Source organism: Genypterus blacodes, unplaced genomic scaffold, assembly GCF_046128005.1.
Source record: "Genypterus blacodes isolate CSIRO-AG114 ecotype Tasmania unplaced genomic scaffold, CSIRO-AGI_Gbla_v1 ptg000029l_1, whole genome shotgun sequence".
Lineage (NCBI taxonomy): Eukaryota > Metazoa > Chordata > Actinopteri > Ophidiiformes > Ophidiidae > Genypterus > Genypterus blacodes.
Window position 1 is genome coordinate 2,486,427 of NW_027466842.1, and position 15,670 is coordinate 2,502,096.

General features: G+C 41.5%; 3 protein-coding genes across 3 annotated transcripts; 2 read left to right on the top strand and 1 right to left on the bottom strand.

Annotated features, from left to right (window-relative positions):
• Positions 1 to 87: 87 nt before the first annotated feature.
• On the top strand, positions 88 to 4,649 carry LOC142994057 (uncharacterized). Its single transcript, XM_076144727.1, has 6 exons — positions 88 to 351; positions 1,096 to 1,269; positions 1,426 to 1,683; positions 2,709 to 2,807; positions 3,270 to 3,287; positions 3,858 to 4,649. The coding sequence occupies exons 1-6, from the start codon at positions 291 to 293 to the stop codon at positions 3,941 to 3,943; spliced, it is 696 nt and encodes a 231-aa protein (XP_076000842.1). The 5' UTR covers positions 88 to 290; the 3' UTR covers positions 3,944 to 4,649.
• Positions 4,650 to 5,287: 638 nt separating this feature from the next.
• Positions 5,288 to 9,924, top strand: cdc20 (cell division cycle 20 homolog). Its single transcript, XM_076145011.1, has 11 exons — positions 5,288 to 5,350; positions 5,751 to 5,962; positions 6,632 to 6,774; positions 6,856 to 6,952; positions 7,045 to 7,170; positions 7,253 to 7,449; positions 7,541 to 7,635; positions 7,724 to 7,961; positions 8,077 to 8,202; positions 8,299 to 8,416; positions 8,508 to 9,924. The coding sequence occupies exons 2-11, from the start codon at positions 5,767 to 5,769 to the stop codon at positions 8,684 to 8,686; spliced, it is 1,515 nt and encodes a 504-aa protein (XP_076001126.1). The 5' UTR covers positions 5,288 to 5,350; positions 5,751 to 5,766; the 3' UTR covers positions 8,687 to 9,924.
• A 337-nt stretch (positions 9,925 to 10,261) lies between these two features.
• Positions 10,262 to 13,732, bottom strand: elovl1a (ELOVL fatty acid elongase 1a). Its single transcript, XM_076145012.1, has 8 exons — positions 13,440 to 13,732; positions 12,553 to 12,633; positions 12,250 to 12,440; positions 12,016 to 12,096; positions 11,830 to 11,886; positions 11,619 to 11,724; positions 11,284 to 11,423; positions 10,262 to 10,804 (listed from the first exon to the last, which is right to left on the bottom strand). The coding sequence occupies exons 2-8, from the start codon at positions 12,611 to 12,613 to the stop codon at positions 10,499 to 10,501; spliced, it is 942 nt and encodes a 313-aa protein (XP_076001127.1). The 5' UTR covers positions 12,614 to 12,633; positions 13,440 to 13,732; the 3' UTR covers positions 10,262 to 10,498.
• Between the last annotated feature and the right edge of the window lie 1,938 nt (positions 13,733 to 15,670).

The following is a 15,670-nucleotide window of genomic DNA, read 5'->3' on the forward strand; positions in this document are numbered from 1 at the left end:
CAATGTGCCTATAAACCAAAACATTACACCATAACATACACTGTAACACTCCCTGTTCGCGTGCCTGCCCCATTGACCAATCAGGAGCCCGAAGGTTGTGCATTTAAAGTAAACCATAAAGAAGCAGCGGAGGAGCGCTCGGTTTGTGTTTGCTAGGCAAAGTCACGCAATCTCTAACCTAGATGGCTTAAATTATTACCGATTGTTATAAATAAGCTGTGAATAACTTGTTCTCCCTCTGCGGGGTTCGTCTGTTCCCTGACGAAGCGCGTCTGGCTGTGTTAGTAAGGATGTATTTGTTCGGCATCTTTCTGCTCTTCCGCCTATCAGGGGCTTTTCCTGTGCCAATGGGTAAGATGGTTTAATTATTATTATGATTATAAATGGGTTGAAAAGCAATATTAAGCTGCTTTGCAGAATTATTAAATACGGTCTCTATCGGCACCATTCCCGAAGACGACCGATAGGAGGACAGGGATTAGATTAATTAGAATACTTTGACTTCTCCATAAATGCCAGTGTTTGAAAGTCTTTCACCTTTATTATTATGAGGAAACCGCAGAAATTGCAGTCTGCGTAGGGTGGTTTTGGTATCTGTCAACAGTTTCCTTTGTCATGTGCAAATTCTTTATGTGCTCCATGGTTTGGAGAATTTACTGCACGTATTCAGAGGATAATATGAGGCAAGTCAGGTCAAGTTTATTTCTTATTACATGCTGAGCATCCTGTGTTCCATATCCAAGCTTTGAGGGTCCTGATTAAACAGGGAAGACAGACAGATGATTTGTAGGATTTGTAAAGGGAAACGATGGCCTCTATCATTGCATTCAAATATTTACAGTGCCATTCATCAACTTGAGAGCCAAGTGCATTTTATTGCCAAGGCTTCTCTACTTTTCCTTCACTTATATTTTACTGCTGTTATATTTTTGAAAAGTGAGGTCAAGCCTGTTCCTGTTTTTTGTTCCGGATTGGCCACTTTTACCACTTTGTTACTTTTGCTCATTCAGGAGGAAGGAATTTCTAACGTTTTGTTACTTTGTCACTACCCGACCTGTTCCTCTCAGATTGTACATTTTGTTTGTCTCCCCTCAGATACTGTTGTCATACAGGTCCAGCAGCAGGGAGTGGTCGGTGGGCAAAGAGTAGTCGAGCAGGTCCTTTTCAATGGAGTCCCACTGTCTGACATGAGCCAGGAGGTCGAAAACATTATCCAAACAATGTCAGCTTCTGCACTCCTTAACAGTATTAACCAGACTGCAGTCATGAGTAAGACTATAATCATGTACCAGTACTGAATGTAAATAGTGATAAAGTGATATCTTGTCTTAATACATTGTTGTACATCAGTGGAACATTCTGACCTGAGATCTGACATGGTCTCAGCCACAAAAGGATTTTAACAGCTGAGGTTTGACTCCCTAGAAAACCACACTGTCCTCCGTTCACGTGAATGCATACTGGAGGGGTCTCGGCTCCACTGCTCCGACCGTGTGTTCTACGACAAAAAGGTCTACCTGACTCTGGAGCAGACTGACACATGGACAGCGCACATACCGCAGGCACTGGACATCAAACCGCTGTGGGACAAGGAAGTGGAGCACACAGGGAAGGGGAGTCGGCACCTTCAGGAGGGATGTTTGAGGCTGATGAGAGAGTTGAGGCTGTCCGAGGAGCAGTCAGGTAAATTCTTCTCCATTGCTCATTTGAGTTGTGAACCAAATTCCTTATCAAATGCTGCTATCGTGTGAACACAGCTATCTACTGTGTGTTAACAATTACGACAACAACATCACAAGATGGGTTACATTTCTTCTAGCTTCAAGCATGATCGGGCACGCTGTGGAATTATTATGATGAGTCATCATTAGTTCTGTGCCAGTTCAGGCGCATGGCCTTTTGGTGGCTGCGGCTGATAAGTGGATTCTTATAAACACCCTGAGGATTCAGATGAACTTGGCAATCTCCTTTATCCAGACATGCGGGCCCACAGAGACAGGCTGATGTAGGATTCAAGCAGTTTTCCTTCACTCGGTCAGTCAGTCAGTGTACCAGGTTAATGAGCAATTATATTTTTTATATCGTCACTCTTTGGGAATCACAACACAGCAAGACTTGTCAGTGACTTTCTCATTAGCTATTCTATTAAAAGGACGTATTTGACAGTGTCTGATGACCACCAGAACACACACACCTGCTAAATATGACATGGTCTTGCAACCTTTCCCGACATAACAAGTTAACAGATGCCTATTTGGAGATGTGACTCCAAAAGATAATCATGACAGGCTGAACTTCTCTTCTTCGGACTTTGAGCTGGCAGGCCTTTTATAATGTATCCAGAAATGTAGACTGTGTGAACATCTTGCCACTGAAAGCCAAATTATATATCACACATTGAGGTGATTCTTCGTTTCATTCTCCACTGTACTGTAACTGTTGCACAGTAATTTCCCTCGGGAATTATCTTATCTTAGATAATTATAGATGTGATATTGCAGTTTTTGTGTGTAAACAATTCCTATTAAAGTCACATTGTTGGTTTGACCTCTTTCCTCTAACCTCTGTTTGTTTTACAGTTACTAGAGAGAGAGGTCAAATCAATACTCCAATACCACCCCCCGCCCCCCACCCACCCACCCACACATTTTGCAATAATATGTAGACTTTACATGCCGATTGGTTACACTTCTGGAATGTTTTTCCAGTACCAGGAATTCCTTCGCCTCATTTTCTGATTCCAATGCTGGCACTGCTGGCCTTCACTGGACTGGGGACCATCAGCCTCCTCATCGCCAAAAAACATGGTGAGCCAATGAATAGGGATTCTATTAAATCCCTGTTCATAATGATAAATTAAGTTTTAATTTACAGCTTGAAATCAAAATTGTGTCTTGGAAAGAAAATATGATTATGAAACATATTCTTCATGGTCTATCCCGGTCTTTAAAGTCTCAGCTCACATGCATTCCTTGACCTTACAAGTAAACAGCTTTACAGACTTATGCACTCCAGGCACATCCATTGCACCTTCTAAGTTTCACAGTGATAACGTTTATTGCAAGCTTGTTAATTTGAATTGCATTGGATTATGTGTTCCTGTTTTTTTCTGAGTGCGATTTGAATGCCTCATTCACCTTTATAAAAGTCAGCATTGCTTTATTCTATCACATGTTGTTTCATTTGTGGTCACATGATTGCCTTGAGTGAGTCTCATTCTTATAGGAAAAGCATGGTCATGTGTTTTGTATTTCTCCCTCTCTGCTTAGGTCTCCAGGTCCCTGGAGGTAAGAGAACAACGCTGCCAATGTTTTCTCTTCAGTCTCTTTGTCTTTATCAGAGTTAGGGGAAGATTGACAGAGTTAATGTAACTTCCAACTGCAACCACACTTACAAACACACCACCCAACCCTTGAGCTTTAATCCAACAGGTTTTTCTATTTTGACAATGCAGTGACTTGCTTTGGCATGGCGCTTCAAATTGCCAGGAACCTGGTATACCAGGCCAAAGCAACGGACTACAAGGCAGGACAGAGAACCTGCAGGATTGGGGCTCAATGGACAACCGGGAGACCCCTGATCTACATTCACTCTTACGATCTCTCCTGTGTTAGACATTTGTATTTTCCAGTTCAGCCGGTGATACAGGAATGACACAGTAGTTGTTGTTCTTGGCACAAACTGTAAAATTCATTCTGATAGATAAATAAAATGGCTATTAAATTACGTTTAAGGCCTGTGAGAGAGGATAAAAGCATAAGAAAGAACCAGTAAAGTTGATAGGGTGCTGTCTGTTTTTTGGTGTAGAGTTAATCTGTCACCATTGTCTCACTAACCTAGTCTTCCTTTTCTTGCAGGTGTTATTGGATCAATTGTACATTATCCTCCGTACATGACAGAAATGCCTCCCGAAAAGAAAGGTTCCGGTTACCAAACCCTGTAATTCATCAATGGGTTCACGTTGACCTTCAAGCCTGATCTGTTAAATGTACACATTTCTCTCCCGTGTGGGTCCATCAGTGTAAACAACTTCTGCTGCCAACGTCTTCACTGTAATGAATGTTAGAGAATTATGAACGAGTTGAAAGAGTTATGAATGAGTTAAATGAGTGATTTTCTAGAGCACATAGATTTAGGCACTTTAATATGATTGTATCACCCTTTACACTGGGCCTTTTATTGTATAGACATTTCAGTATATATTCTTATTTACTTTATATTTGCATTTGTAAACTCTCACAAATGTAAGTAACCAAACTATTTCAAAGAATTTATGAACAAAATAGCAATCAAAAACTGTTCTCTATTGTAAATGAATTCCAGGTTAAGCTATTGTATCTATGTAAATAACATAATGTGCGTGGGAATATTCAGCACAATTTCAAATTTTGGATTCAAGCACTTATGACGGTTGAAATGAGAGAAGGTCAAATTGCCCAGCAGACTTTTGATCAAACTGATGGAATTTTGTATTTCCACCAAACTTATCATAGTGTTTGGCCAAGGACTCTGAATGTACCATGCTGATGCTTGCTTTGAGATATCTAAATGACCTAAATGTAACATGACTATTTCTTTATGATGCGTTCTGTTCGCTTGTTGATGTGTTGAAATTTCTAAAAATGTTTCATTAAAGATATTTTTAATTCCTCCTCTTTTATACATTTAACACTGCCCTTCCTCTCCCACAGCCACTGGGTTTTCTTATTTTATACCTGTAAAAAGATCACTAATTACAATTATTATCATTTCATCTGAAGCTTTCTTGTGTTTTGCATCGTTTGGCTGTATATTCTATAATTCCGTGAGGAATATTAGTGGATTACATATACATAATAATAATGGTAAGCCCCTAATAATGGTCTCCCAAACAGCTATACTACCCCTGGCCTAGCTGTGTTAGGTGCTAGAGTTTGTGTATTTACTCTATTACATAAATAAGTATGTACAGTATGGCTTTCTGTCAGAGGAAACATGTGATTTTTGCCATGACAACAGCATTGACAACAGTTTTACACACAAAAGCAAGGTTTCTTATTGAACCCTTTCATATATATTTTTTGTCAGCTAAGAGGCAAAAAGGCAACAGAACTCAGCTGGTGCATTTTTGTCCCGATAGAGGGCGCTGTACGTTTTTACAATGATTATTCTGTGGCCTAAACAGAGAGCCTTTGTCTTGTTACGTTGGCCTGTTAGGAAGTTCCCCTCCACCAATCACATCAGCGCATTCCTCCAGTGTTTGAATGGGCCAATCACAGCGGCGCATCATGGCATTTAAACCCGTTGGCGTTAAATTCGGATATTGAGACGGAAAGCGAGAAGCCTTCGGTGACTGTGGTTTCCCAGAGAGGTGAGTTAAATCAGTTGCCATATAAGCTGCGGAAGCGTCGCTTTTAAGTTTAATAAACAATAATTGTAGTCACTTTCTTTACGACATATTTATCCTCGCATACCAGCTTGTTTACGCGAGTTCAACGTGTTCGAGTTCACGCTGAATATCTCGAAAATATGTTTAGCAACACTAAGCGGATACGTTTGTTACATACAGACTAGAGAAGTAAATACGCTTTCATTCACTTTTTCACCGCGATGTTAAGGATACAAACGTTACTATAAGTCGCTTAGCTAACAACAACAACAACGGCCCGTCTCTCATTTCGGACTCAAACTCGTTTAGCCACCATCTTAATCCGAGTTTCTCACCTCGACTAACGTAACGTGTTCGTGTCTCTCCCCCCTCTCACGCACAGGTTTTGTGTTTTAAACATGGACAAAATGGCTCAGTTTGGCCTCGAGAACGATATCCACAGTATCCTTAAATTGGATATGCCCATCACCAGCGCCCCAATGGCGAGGTGGCAGAGAAAAGTCTGCTCCTCTAACATGTCCTCCAACACCCTGTCACCTGGGAGACGCGCTAACGGGTCGCAGAGTTCCTCCAAAACGCCAAGCAAAACACCAGGTAACTTTATGCAGATACTGATGATGAGTATTCACCGGGCAAACACAAGCCCTGATAACACTGACACTAAACATCTGCAGGTCAGTTGTGGCATCTTTGCTTTAACATCAAGGAACAAGCAAAACTGTAATTTGCAGTGCTTAACAAATATTGTTTCTTAAGCACACTGATGTAGGCACACACACACACACACACTCTGGCCCACTTTACTTTTCATTCGTTTTACTTGGTCACATCTTCCAAAAGCAAAGGATAGATTTTCTGTGATTACAACAATGTGCAGTTGAGTTTGTAGATGGTTAAACTGTAGTTTGAACCAACTGTTGACATTTGTGTAGCTATGGTGATACTCCTCTGTTTCGCTTAATCTGATCTGAGCTTTCCCTGTAGTGGTTTGGTATGGAAATCTAACTGCTCAGTAAAAACCCACTCAATGGCAGTTGGAACCATTTGGTTACAGCAGAGCAGATCTAATTTTGATAACTTTTATTAAAGAATTGGGATTTGTTCAGGTCAGGTTTACTTGGGAGTTTGTCTCGGTATTTTGCACATGCTTGTAGTTTATTTATTTTCTTTTCAAATGGCACATAATGTATCTGCAAGGACGAGGATGAAATTTAAAATTGGTTCAGTCCTATAGATTTTAACCATCGGTGCTTTATCCACAAGGTAAAAGTAAGAAGGTGACGCCTATCAAGGTTGGAGCAGATCGATTCATTCCCGTCAGAAATGGCAAACAAATGGAAGTGGCCAGTTTTCTGCTCACCAAGGAGAATGACCCGACGGACACACTCAAGACGACGGCGTCATCGGTGAGGATTCTGCTCCTGCACATTTATAGGTTTAGTATTTTTAAGTGACCTTTTATTTATCAGCTGTCTGTCTTTTTGAAGGATAACCAGAAAGCTCTGTCCATCTCACTCAATGGATACGACATCGACGATGCAAAGATTCTGCACCTTGGAGGAAAGCCACTCAATGCTCCAGAAGGTACAGTGCCTCTGTCCCAGCGTGTACAGTATGAAGCAGCATATTGTCAAAGTGTACAAAGCAACTGGATTGTGATTTGTTCTTGCATGCAGGTTATCAGAACAACCTCAAAGTCCTTTACAGTCAGGCCACGACCCCGGCCTCAGTCAAGAAGACGAGATACATTTCTTCAATTCCTGACAGAATTTTGGACGCTCCCGAGCTTAGGAATGATTTCTGTGAGTATCTTCTCAGGCAGAGTAGTAATTTCTTGAGGGTTTTCCCCAATACCAACACGCATTTAATTGACCCGTCCTGCAGATTTGAATCTGCTGGACTGGAGCAGTCGCAACATGCTGGCAGTGGCCCTCCACAACAGCGTGTACCTGTGGGACGCCAGTGGAGGCGACATCACTCTGCTCATGAATATGGAGCGCGAGGAAGACTACATCTGCTCTGTGAATTGGACCAAAGACGGCAGCTACCTGGCCGTCGGCACAAGTGACTGCAAAGTTCAAGTAAGTGCAGCTTAACGAGTCCACATCACCTCACAAATGGTGCTCTAAAGAAAGGCTTCCTGTCTTGATTTGTGCACGTTTATATTTTCAGCTGTGGGATGTGGACAACCAGAAACGCCTACGTAACATGGCCAGCCACAGAGCCAGAGTGTGTAGCTTGAGTTGGAACGATCACCTTCTTTCCAGGTACAGTAGCTCCAGCTAAAGCGTGTTGGTACGTCCCATTTAAAACAAAATGTTTCTCTGAATCAACTCTCCTCATTCTCCCTCGCAGCGGCTCCAGATCAGGACAGGTCCACCATCACGATGTCAGAATGGAGAACCACCACATCACCACACTGAGCGCTCACTCCCAGGAGGTGTGCGGCCTGACGTGGTCTCCTGACGGGAGATACCTGGCCAGTGGCGGTAACGACAACATGGTGTGCGTGTGGCCCCGCATACAGGAGGGCGGACTGGGCAATGACAGCCAGCCGGTCCGCAGGTGGGGTGAGCATCAAGGAGCTGTCAAGGTGAGCGTCCCCGTCCCAGATACGTACAAGCGACTCTTCCCGTTTGCCAAAATCAAAACTGGAGCCTTTTAATGAGGATGTGTGGACAATATATCAAATTTGTGACGTTTTTCAGGCTTTGGCATGGTGTCCATGGCAACCAAACATCCTTGCATCTGGGGGTGGTACCAGTGATCGCCACATCCGCATCTGGAATGTCAACAGCGGCTCCTGCATTACTTCACTTGACACTGAGTCACAGGTAACGGCGACTTTCTAGTCGGTCATTTTAATGATGATCATTTTAAAAGTGTGTGTGTGTGTGCTCAGAAGGACTAATAACTCTGCTCCTCCTCAGATCTCCGCCCTGGTATTTGCACCCAACTACAAGGAACTTGTTTCTGCCCATGGATATGTCCACAACAATGTGGTTATCTGGAAGTACCCATCTCTCTCCAAAGTTGCAGAGCACAACGGTGGGTTTGTAGCGACGCAAACAAAACGCATATCTGCACTTCATGTTCGTATTTGTCGGTCTAAACGAAACAAAATTGCTCTTTCTCTCAGGCCACGAGGACCGAGTTCTGAGTCTGACTCTGAGCCCAGACGCTTCTACCATTGCCACTATTGCTGGAGACGAGACGGCGCGTCTGTGGAAGAGCTTCGAGCTGGACCCCGTCAAGAAGAAGGCCAAGGACAGGATGGCACACAGCACCCGCAGTGTCATTCACCAGTCCATCAGATAATATGCAGGGGTTTTTAACCGATTGATTTTAAGCTGTAAGGAGATGTGTACATATCTTATTTAATCCAGAATAAAGACTCAGTCAGTTTACTACTTAATGGTGTCAGCTTTCAAGCTATAGTGTTTTTTGAGAAATACGTTGGCTGTTTAGACAACAAAGTTACTTGGCATACAGTTTTGTTTATGAAATTCAGTTCATTTATCACTTGTGATTGTCATTCACTCTGCACCTTTGTCATTCTTATTAAAGACTGCACACTTTGATGTGCATTCATTCATGCTCAAACAAGTCTATTGAATTGTGTTCGTTGAAGTATTTAGTGGCATATTCATGTAATATACTGAAGCTACCTTTTTGATCTGTAAAGATATCTTGCACACACCCACTTGTAACCTTTGAAGGTTACACAAACGTGCACTATACTCCATTTTAACAGTGAAGATGCTGTGACCTAAAATGTTTTGTAATGTCAAATAAATTTGACTACCCACAATACTTTCATGTCTTGTTGGTCAGGCTCAAGTTTCTCAGTGGGGGAAGACCACTGATGGCTTTTCCTGTTAGTGGAATGTGTTTGACCTAAGAGGATTAGCCAAGCACCCCAAAGCCCTCAGTCCACCTCCTATTCATCCAATTAACAGTCCTTTGGTTCAGTTGCAATGTTGAATGCGTGTTTTGGGTTATAGGTAGAATGCAAGACAAATAATCCCTATTATTTGAAGGCTGTATGTGATGGTATATACAGATTCACGTTTACACTTACAAATCCTACTTATGGGGCAATTGTCATGTTTTCACTACTGAATATAACAGTTCAATTTATCCCCGGCATCATTAGTTGCAGCATTATGATCTATATTCAACTTTTCTATAATGGTGACAATTAAGGAACAAAAATCACAATAACATTTGTGTTGTTTTAATGTCAAAACAGGTTAAATTTGAACTGGACAGAGTGGGGGGTTAAATAGTAACATGAAAAACTCACAAACACACCTATAAAACACACTAATCTATCTTTGTGAAATAGTTTAAGAGGTGATTCCAAACAAGATATTGAATAATATCAGTGCCCATGTATTCATCAACAAGCAGTAAAAACGGTGGGTTCATCACTCACGCATATCTGTGAAATCCACACCCTGCACCGTGTCGTGATTTCACTGTAAACATGTTATGCAGAAAGGACAACATGCATTAGCACTGTAATATACAGTATAAACAAAAATCCTATAATTTTCAGTATTGAAAAAGTGAGATGTGGCATGTTTATCACAAAGTGCCCATCATAACTGTTTTCTAAACAACACAGACATTTATCTAAAATTTAGTTTATTGCATTAGATAAATAACAAGGGGGAAAAAAAATTCTATACTATATTTGACATTTACAACACACACACTTCCAGTTTTGGCCAAAACATTGTAGCAGATATTTACATGCGCTCGTTTTCAGTGGATAATCGTGTGAAACCTTCAAGCAACAAGATCATACGAGCCAAACAACGGTGTGGGTCGAGCGTGTGTGAATCGAGCTCGAGTTGAGGAAAACCATCACTGACAGATGAGCACCAATTTCTTTTCTTTTTTTAAATGTGCGTCACAGTTAATAGTTTCCATAACAACTAGTAAACACAATGTGGCAACAACAGCTCATTGACAATCTAGAATATGTCATTCACATCACTAGTTAACAGAGGAATTAGACAGTTTATGAGCAGTATATTTCAAGCTGTTTCATTCTAATATACCACCATAAACTGTGTGAATGACATATTCAAGGTAGCTCCCTCCTTCTCCAGCGTCACCAGGCTAGATTTCCTTCACTTTGCCCATAGCGGCTTTACCATTAGAGTGATGGTGCACGCTTCCATTCTCCTGGTGTTTGCCATTGGCCACTACAGGAGCGCTTTCACAGGGGGTGCCGTTCTCCTTCTTCTCCACTGCTAAAGGAAGCCGGTTACCCTTGATGTAGGCTTGTATCCAGAAGTGGGTGAAGAGGAGGAGGAAGAAGACGCCGTGTATCCAGATGAGGTGGATCCACATGGGGACCTGGTAGTCACACTTTTCCATGAAGTAGTACTGGCTGATGTGAATAGACACCAGAACAAACTGCGACTGTAAAGGGAACGAGAAAACGACATAATTAAGGACAACTCAAAATTGACATGTGACTTCGGCCTGCAGATATTTTGCCCAAATGCAATGAATTAACTCTGTTCTCAATTCCTGGTTTCCCAGACCCATGTCCGAACCATTCAGACAGGCAACAGTCTGAAGAATGTTCGAGCCACTTTGAAAACAGATGTGCTCATATTTTTTAAATTCCTTGAGTTATAAAGTTTATCAGGAAAGTACCAATGCGAGTTTTTAAATGTATGCATAAGTAGACTGACTATAAGTTCATATTCTGGCATTAGATTTAACATAGAGCACAAGTTGTTTAGGGATTCAAATGTCAAAGTTTAAGACTCATGACTTGACCCTCGATTGCCTTGAGAATTACAAATCAAGGTCAGTGTTTAGTCCCGCCTCTCCCCCAATACACCAATAATTTGAACATGTAAATATATCATTAGAAAAAAACATGGACGTACAAGCTGGATGGCAGTCAAGTGCTTCTTCCACCACAGATATTTCTGGAAGCGAGGTCCTGCAGCAGAGAGTCCGTAGTAGGTGTACATTATGACGTGGACCATGGCGTTCACCATGGCATGGAAGCAGCCCATTCCTGCAGCTGAAGAGAGAGGCCAGACATTTCACATACGCTTCATTTACATACATACATCTTTGAATGAAGAATAATACAGTGTCATTCAGACGATTGCTTTTCCAGCTTTATCTAACTAAAGCAAAATGAGTCTTATGTATTTGCAAAACATCTAAGCAACAATAGCAATAGTTAAGTACGTTACAACAATGCGAGTCTCACCAGGTGTCAAGGTGATGCCCCACCACCAAGACCAGGGCATGAAGGAGTGATGGAACACGTGCAGAAATGTTATCTGGTTTTGTTTCTTCCTCAGCACAAAGAAAGCCTGAAATAAAAGCAGAGCCAAGCTTAACTTAATCTGCAACATACAACAATAAGACAACAGATAGCTGTCACAAATGTATTTGAAGAGAGGTGAAAACATCCTTACAGTGTCAAGAAGTTCAATGTATTTTGAAAAATAAAAAAGCCAAGACGCTCCAATCATCTGGAGGGAGAAATGGACAAAATAAAAGCAATGTTAATTTGTACGATTTAAATAAAGAACCTTTTAGAAAAGCAATCGAATTAAAGAAGACTATTATGTATCTCAGCAAATTAAAGTTCATTGTCTTACCCTAAGAGCATCTGGGCTGGTGGATGTGTCCACCAGGTCACATCTCCAAGAATAGGTAGTTCCCCATCCAGCCATCATAAACTGGGTGTTTAAACACACACACAGGCTGTTATGTTATCAAATTCCTCCTGAATAGCCACCTACTCAATGTCGCTTTGGATCCAAATTCATGCAAAATAGAAGCATTATCTCAACCACCCATATTTAATCTCCCCAACAGGCCAAAACACGTACCTCAAACACTATGTAAGCATTCAGCAAGACCATACCAAGGTTGTATATAATCATGGCTGTGTTGAGACGGAAGGGTTTACGGTTGGCCATCAGGCGAGGCCCAACATACACCGCGAGGAACACATAGCCCAGCAGCGCGAGTGTTGTCTGCACTGGGCACTGCATCATTGGGTACTCTTTGATCCGGACATCTGCAGCCAACAAAAGCACACAGTCAAATCGCCGTCCCAGCACAGAAAAACCACTTAATTTGCCTTTATTTTGTTGGTTAAAATCATAACAAATCAGTCAGATTTCACTCACCAGTTCTCCTGTCAACAAAACTGTAGAATTGTGAAATCCATGATTGAATGGTCCGCAGCATGATGACTCCTTTGTTGTGACCTTTAAAAGTCAAATAAAAAGGAGAAAAAGAAATCAGACCAGTCAGAAACTCAAGTGTTGAAGCAGGAGATGAAGTGGAGGTAAAAAGGTGAGATTATTATGGGCTGGGGTGCCACCAAGCAACGCAACCTGTCCACCTGCTCCCCCACGGCTAAACAAACAGGAGACAGCTGCATATGGGCTCATCAAACACCCACACACTGTCAGTATTAACAACCGTCCTGGAAACATTAAGGGAAATTCTGACATTCATGACCTAGATCACCGTGTAACATTTCAAGTAAAAATCACTGTTACCAATTCAATGCAATATTAAAAAAAGGAATTGGCATTTAATTGTGAAGGCGTCAATATATCTGATCAGATACAACATATCTCCAAAGTCTCAAGGGCTTTATGTTGGATTGTGAAACGTCCCATAACGCCGCCGTCAGACTTAACACAATGAAATACTCGCTTGCTGACTAACAGAGCAAGTAAAACAGGTGAGGCAAACAAGTTGGCCCATATGGCCGACCAAGTCAACCAAGATAATCTACGTATATGCAGAGCGTGAGTCAGAACGGAACTCTTTGTCTTCAAAAGTAACTGATGGAGGATACATAGATAGACTGAATTAAATTATTTTGTTTTCTAAATCTAGATACTGGTGGGAAGTGAATATGATAGAAGAAACTGGATCAGAAAGATGTTCTACCATTTGAAAAGCAGCACACACAACAGCAGTAAATATAACAAATCCCAGCATGAGTTCAGCATATAAAGCAGCATCCCTGAATATGTTCAATTGCCAAACAATGACTCACCCACTGAGCACACGTCCGCCGGTCGCTCTCCTGTGTGCAGCACTGAGAATCAATTCAGAGGATTCACCACCAGATTAGAATCACAGCTGAAAGCAAACAAACCCTGACAGGCACCTCGCTCGTAGTCTCCACCTGTGCTCAGACGTGTGCTGAGAGCTTTAAAAAACAGATATAAAATATGAAGAGAATGAGAGTGAGTGCAGGGTTGAAGTGAGGGGCCACGCAGAGTAAAAGCAAGAGGCCAGCTGTGGTAAGTTTGTGGCTGAAGTCATTCAAGTCAATTTAAACCTGGGAGGAACTACAGCAGGCTTGCTGGTTTCAGGACCACACCCTGTTTCATCGCGAAACTCCACCTTCCTAGCCTGACTTTGTCTGTTTGTGATTGGCCTGTTAACATCAGTGGTTGTGAAGGGGAGATTTGCAGGTGCTGTCGAAATAATACATACCATTCAAGGCATGAATAGTTGCATTGTTGAGCAGTGACGACCGATCAGTCAGCAAAACGGCTAAAATAAATCACAATTCCAATGAAGTAATTTATAATGTAGAGGTAGTTCAATATATTTATTCAACTGTGTCACTGTTGTACTCTGTTCTACCCTGAAACATTTGATCATTTAATAAAATATTTTAACACACATTTCACCATTCTTTAGGCCAAAGGTCATTCCAGATATAGGGTAATGTAATTCATTTGTCAAAAGAGAAAAAAACGCATTGTGTGTTGCCCATCCCTTCTCGCATTTTGGCACTGATTCTGGGCTCCAGTCCCACCCCTGCTGAGATGACGAGCTCCTTCAACTCTCCGGTGGCTCTGGTTCTACCTGTTTCCCAAGGACAAGTGATGATGGGCGTGCGTGAGGCCTGGACGGCACTGAAGTCGTCTGCCTGTGCGCCGGAACGAAAGGTTGGCTGGAATGAGAGGAATCCTCGCACGAGCTAGAGAGAGCAAGAGAGAGAGAGAGAGAGAGAGAGATTGACAGATAGAGACAGAGGGGGAGACACCACTCTTTCTACTTTTGTAAGACAGTTTGGAACTTTCTTCTTCTTCTTTCTTTCACATGCAGAGGAGAATAAGAACAAAGTGGCAGAAGTTTGTGACTCTGAAAATATTGAATTGGGTAATGAAGAATGAAGAATGAAGAATAATGAATTAGTTCTAATTAATTCTATTTTATCAACCCTTTGGTGGTTTGAGCTAGAAGCTTGAGGCTTGTTTTCAACATCCCAACAAGCTACTCTACTCTCCAATATTATGTATCTATCTAGAAAAGTAAAGTTAACAAAATTGAGAATTATATTTACAATGATAATAATCCCTTAGTTTTTGAATCGTCTGAGTTTAGTCCATATTTACTTTGGATTAAGACTTTTAAGACATTTATCACATGATGAGATCGTACTGTATGTTGGGTAAAAACTTTTATTACTGCCTCACTGGCATTATGACGTTTTGACGTAATGTAATGTGGCTGGAAACACGCCCTGATGACATACCAGACATTTCTACAGGTGATAAGAACAATTGAAGTCAAAGGAAAATATGCTGCTGGAGCAAATTATTTAAAACAGAAGGAGTTTCGTGAAGAAAAAACATTTTAAAATATAATTATCATTACTATTATCGTCTATGGTGGAGGTTCAAGCGTCTGGAAATCAATGATCCAAACTGTGTTGGAAATGAAATGGGGGCGATCATTTATTCTTGTGTAGAAGAGAAATAATCCATTAGAATCCGGCCAAAAGTTGGACAAACAAGCATTTTCAAAATGTGAGCCTCCAACCAGAGATGTAGTGTAGTGAGATAAATCCAATATTATCAATTATTTCCGCTATGTATCCGGGCACATTATCAAAACATTCTGCAGACTAAGCAGATCTGATTTTGGGCTTGACTCTGCACAGATGGAAGTTCTGTTCTCGACCTTTGCAGGCTGTTTGTGAGTTGTTGTCATCATTTCGTCTCTATCAGGCAAACCTGACAGTCAGCTGTTTTCCATATAGATGCCATATTAATACATACGACAACACACTCACTGTTCTTGTTAGTCTTGTGACCGTATAACTCTAGCTTAATGTTTTGACCAACAGCAGAATGAGAATGAGTTTGATAGAAACACGCAAACAAGACAACAACAAGCGCTTGTCCCTGGACTACCATAGTTCTTTGCCTGGACAGAGAAATGCCACAGTCCCCAACACATACAATGCCCTCAATTTACCAACTTTGG

Excerpts from the sequence above, each read along its gene's own strand:
- LOC142994057 (XM_076144727.1), top strand. The coding sequence starts at position 291 with ATGTATTTGTTCGGCATCTTTCTGCTCTTCCGCCTATCAGGGGCTTTT. Across the intron at positions 352-1,095 it reads GGCTTTTCCTGTGCCAATGG|ATACTGTTGTCATACAGGTC; the intron begins GTAAGATGGTTT and ends GTCTCCCCTCAG. Across the intron at positions 1,684-2,708 it reads GCTGTCCGAGGAGCAGTCAG|TACCAGGAATTCCTTCGCCT; the intron begins GTAAATTCTTCT and ends ATGTTTTTCCAG.
- elovl1a (XM_076145012.1), bottom strand. The coding sequence starts at position 12,613 with ATGCTGCGGACCATTCAATCATGGATTTCACAATTCTACAGTTTTGTT. Across the intron at positions 12,441-12,552 it reads TTTTGTTGACAGGAGAACTG|ATGTCCGGATCAAAGAGTAC; the intron begins GTGAGTGAAATC and ends TGTTGGCTGCAG. Across the intron at positions 11,424-11,618 it reads GGGCATCACCTTGACACCTG|CTGCAGGAATGGGCTGCTTC; the intron begins GTGAGACTCGCA and ends CTCTCTCTTCAG.
- cdc20 (XM_076145011.1), top strand. The coding sequence starts at position 5,767 with ATGGACAAAATGGCTCAGTTTGGCCTCGAGAACGATATCCACAGTATC. Across the intron at positions 8,203-8,298 it reads CACTTGACACTGAGTCACAG|ATCTCCGCCCTGGTATTTGC; the intron begins GTAACGGCGACT and ends GCTCCTCCTCAG. Across the intron at positions 8,417-8,507 it reads CAAAGTTGCAGAGCACAACG|GCCACGAGGACCGAGTTCTG; the intron begins GTGGGTTTGTAG and ends TCTTTCTCTCAG.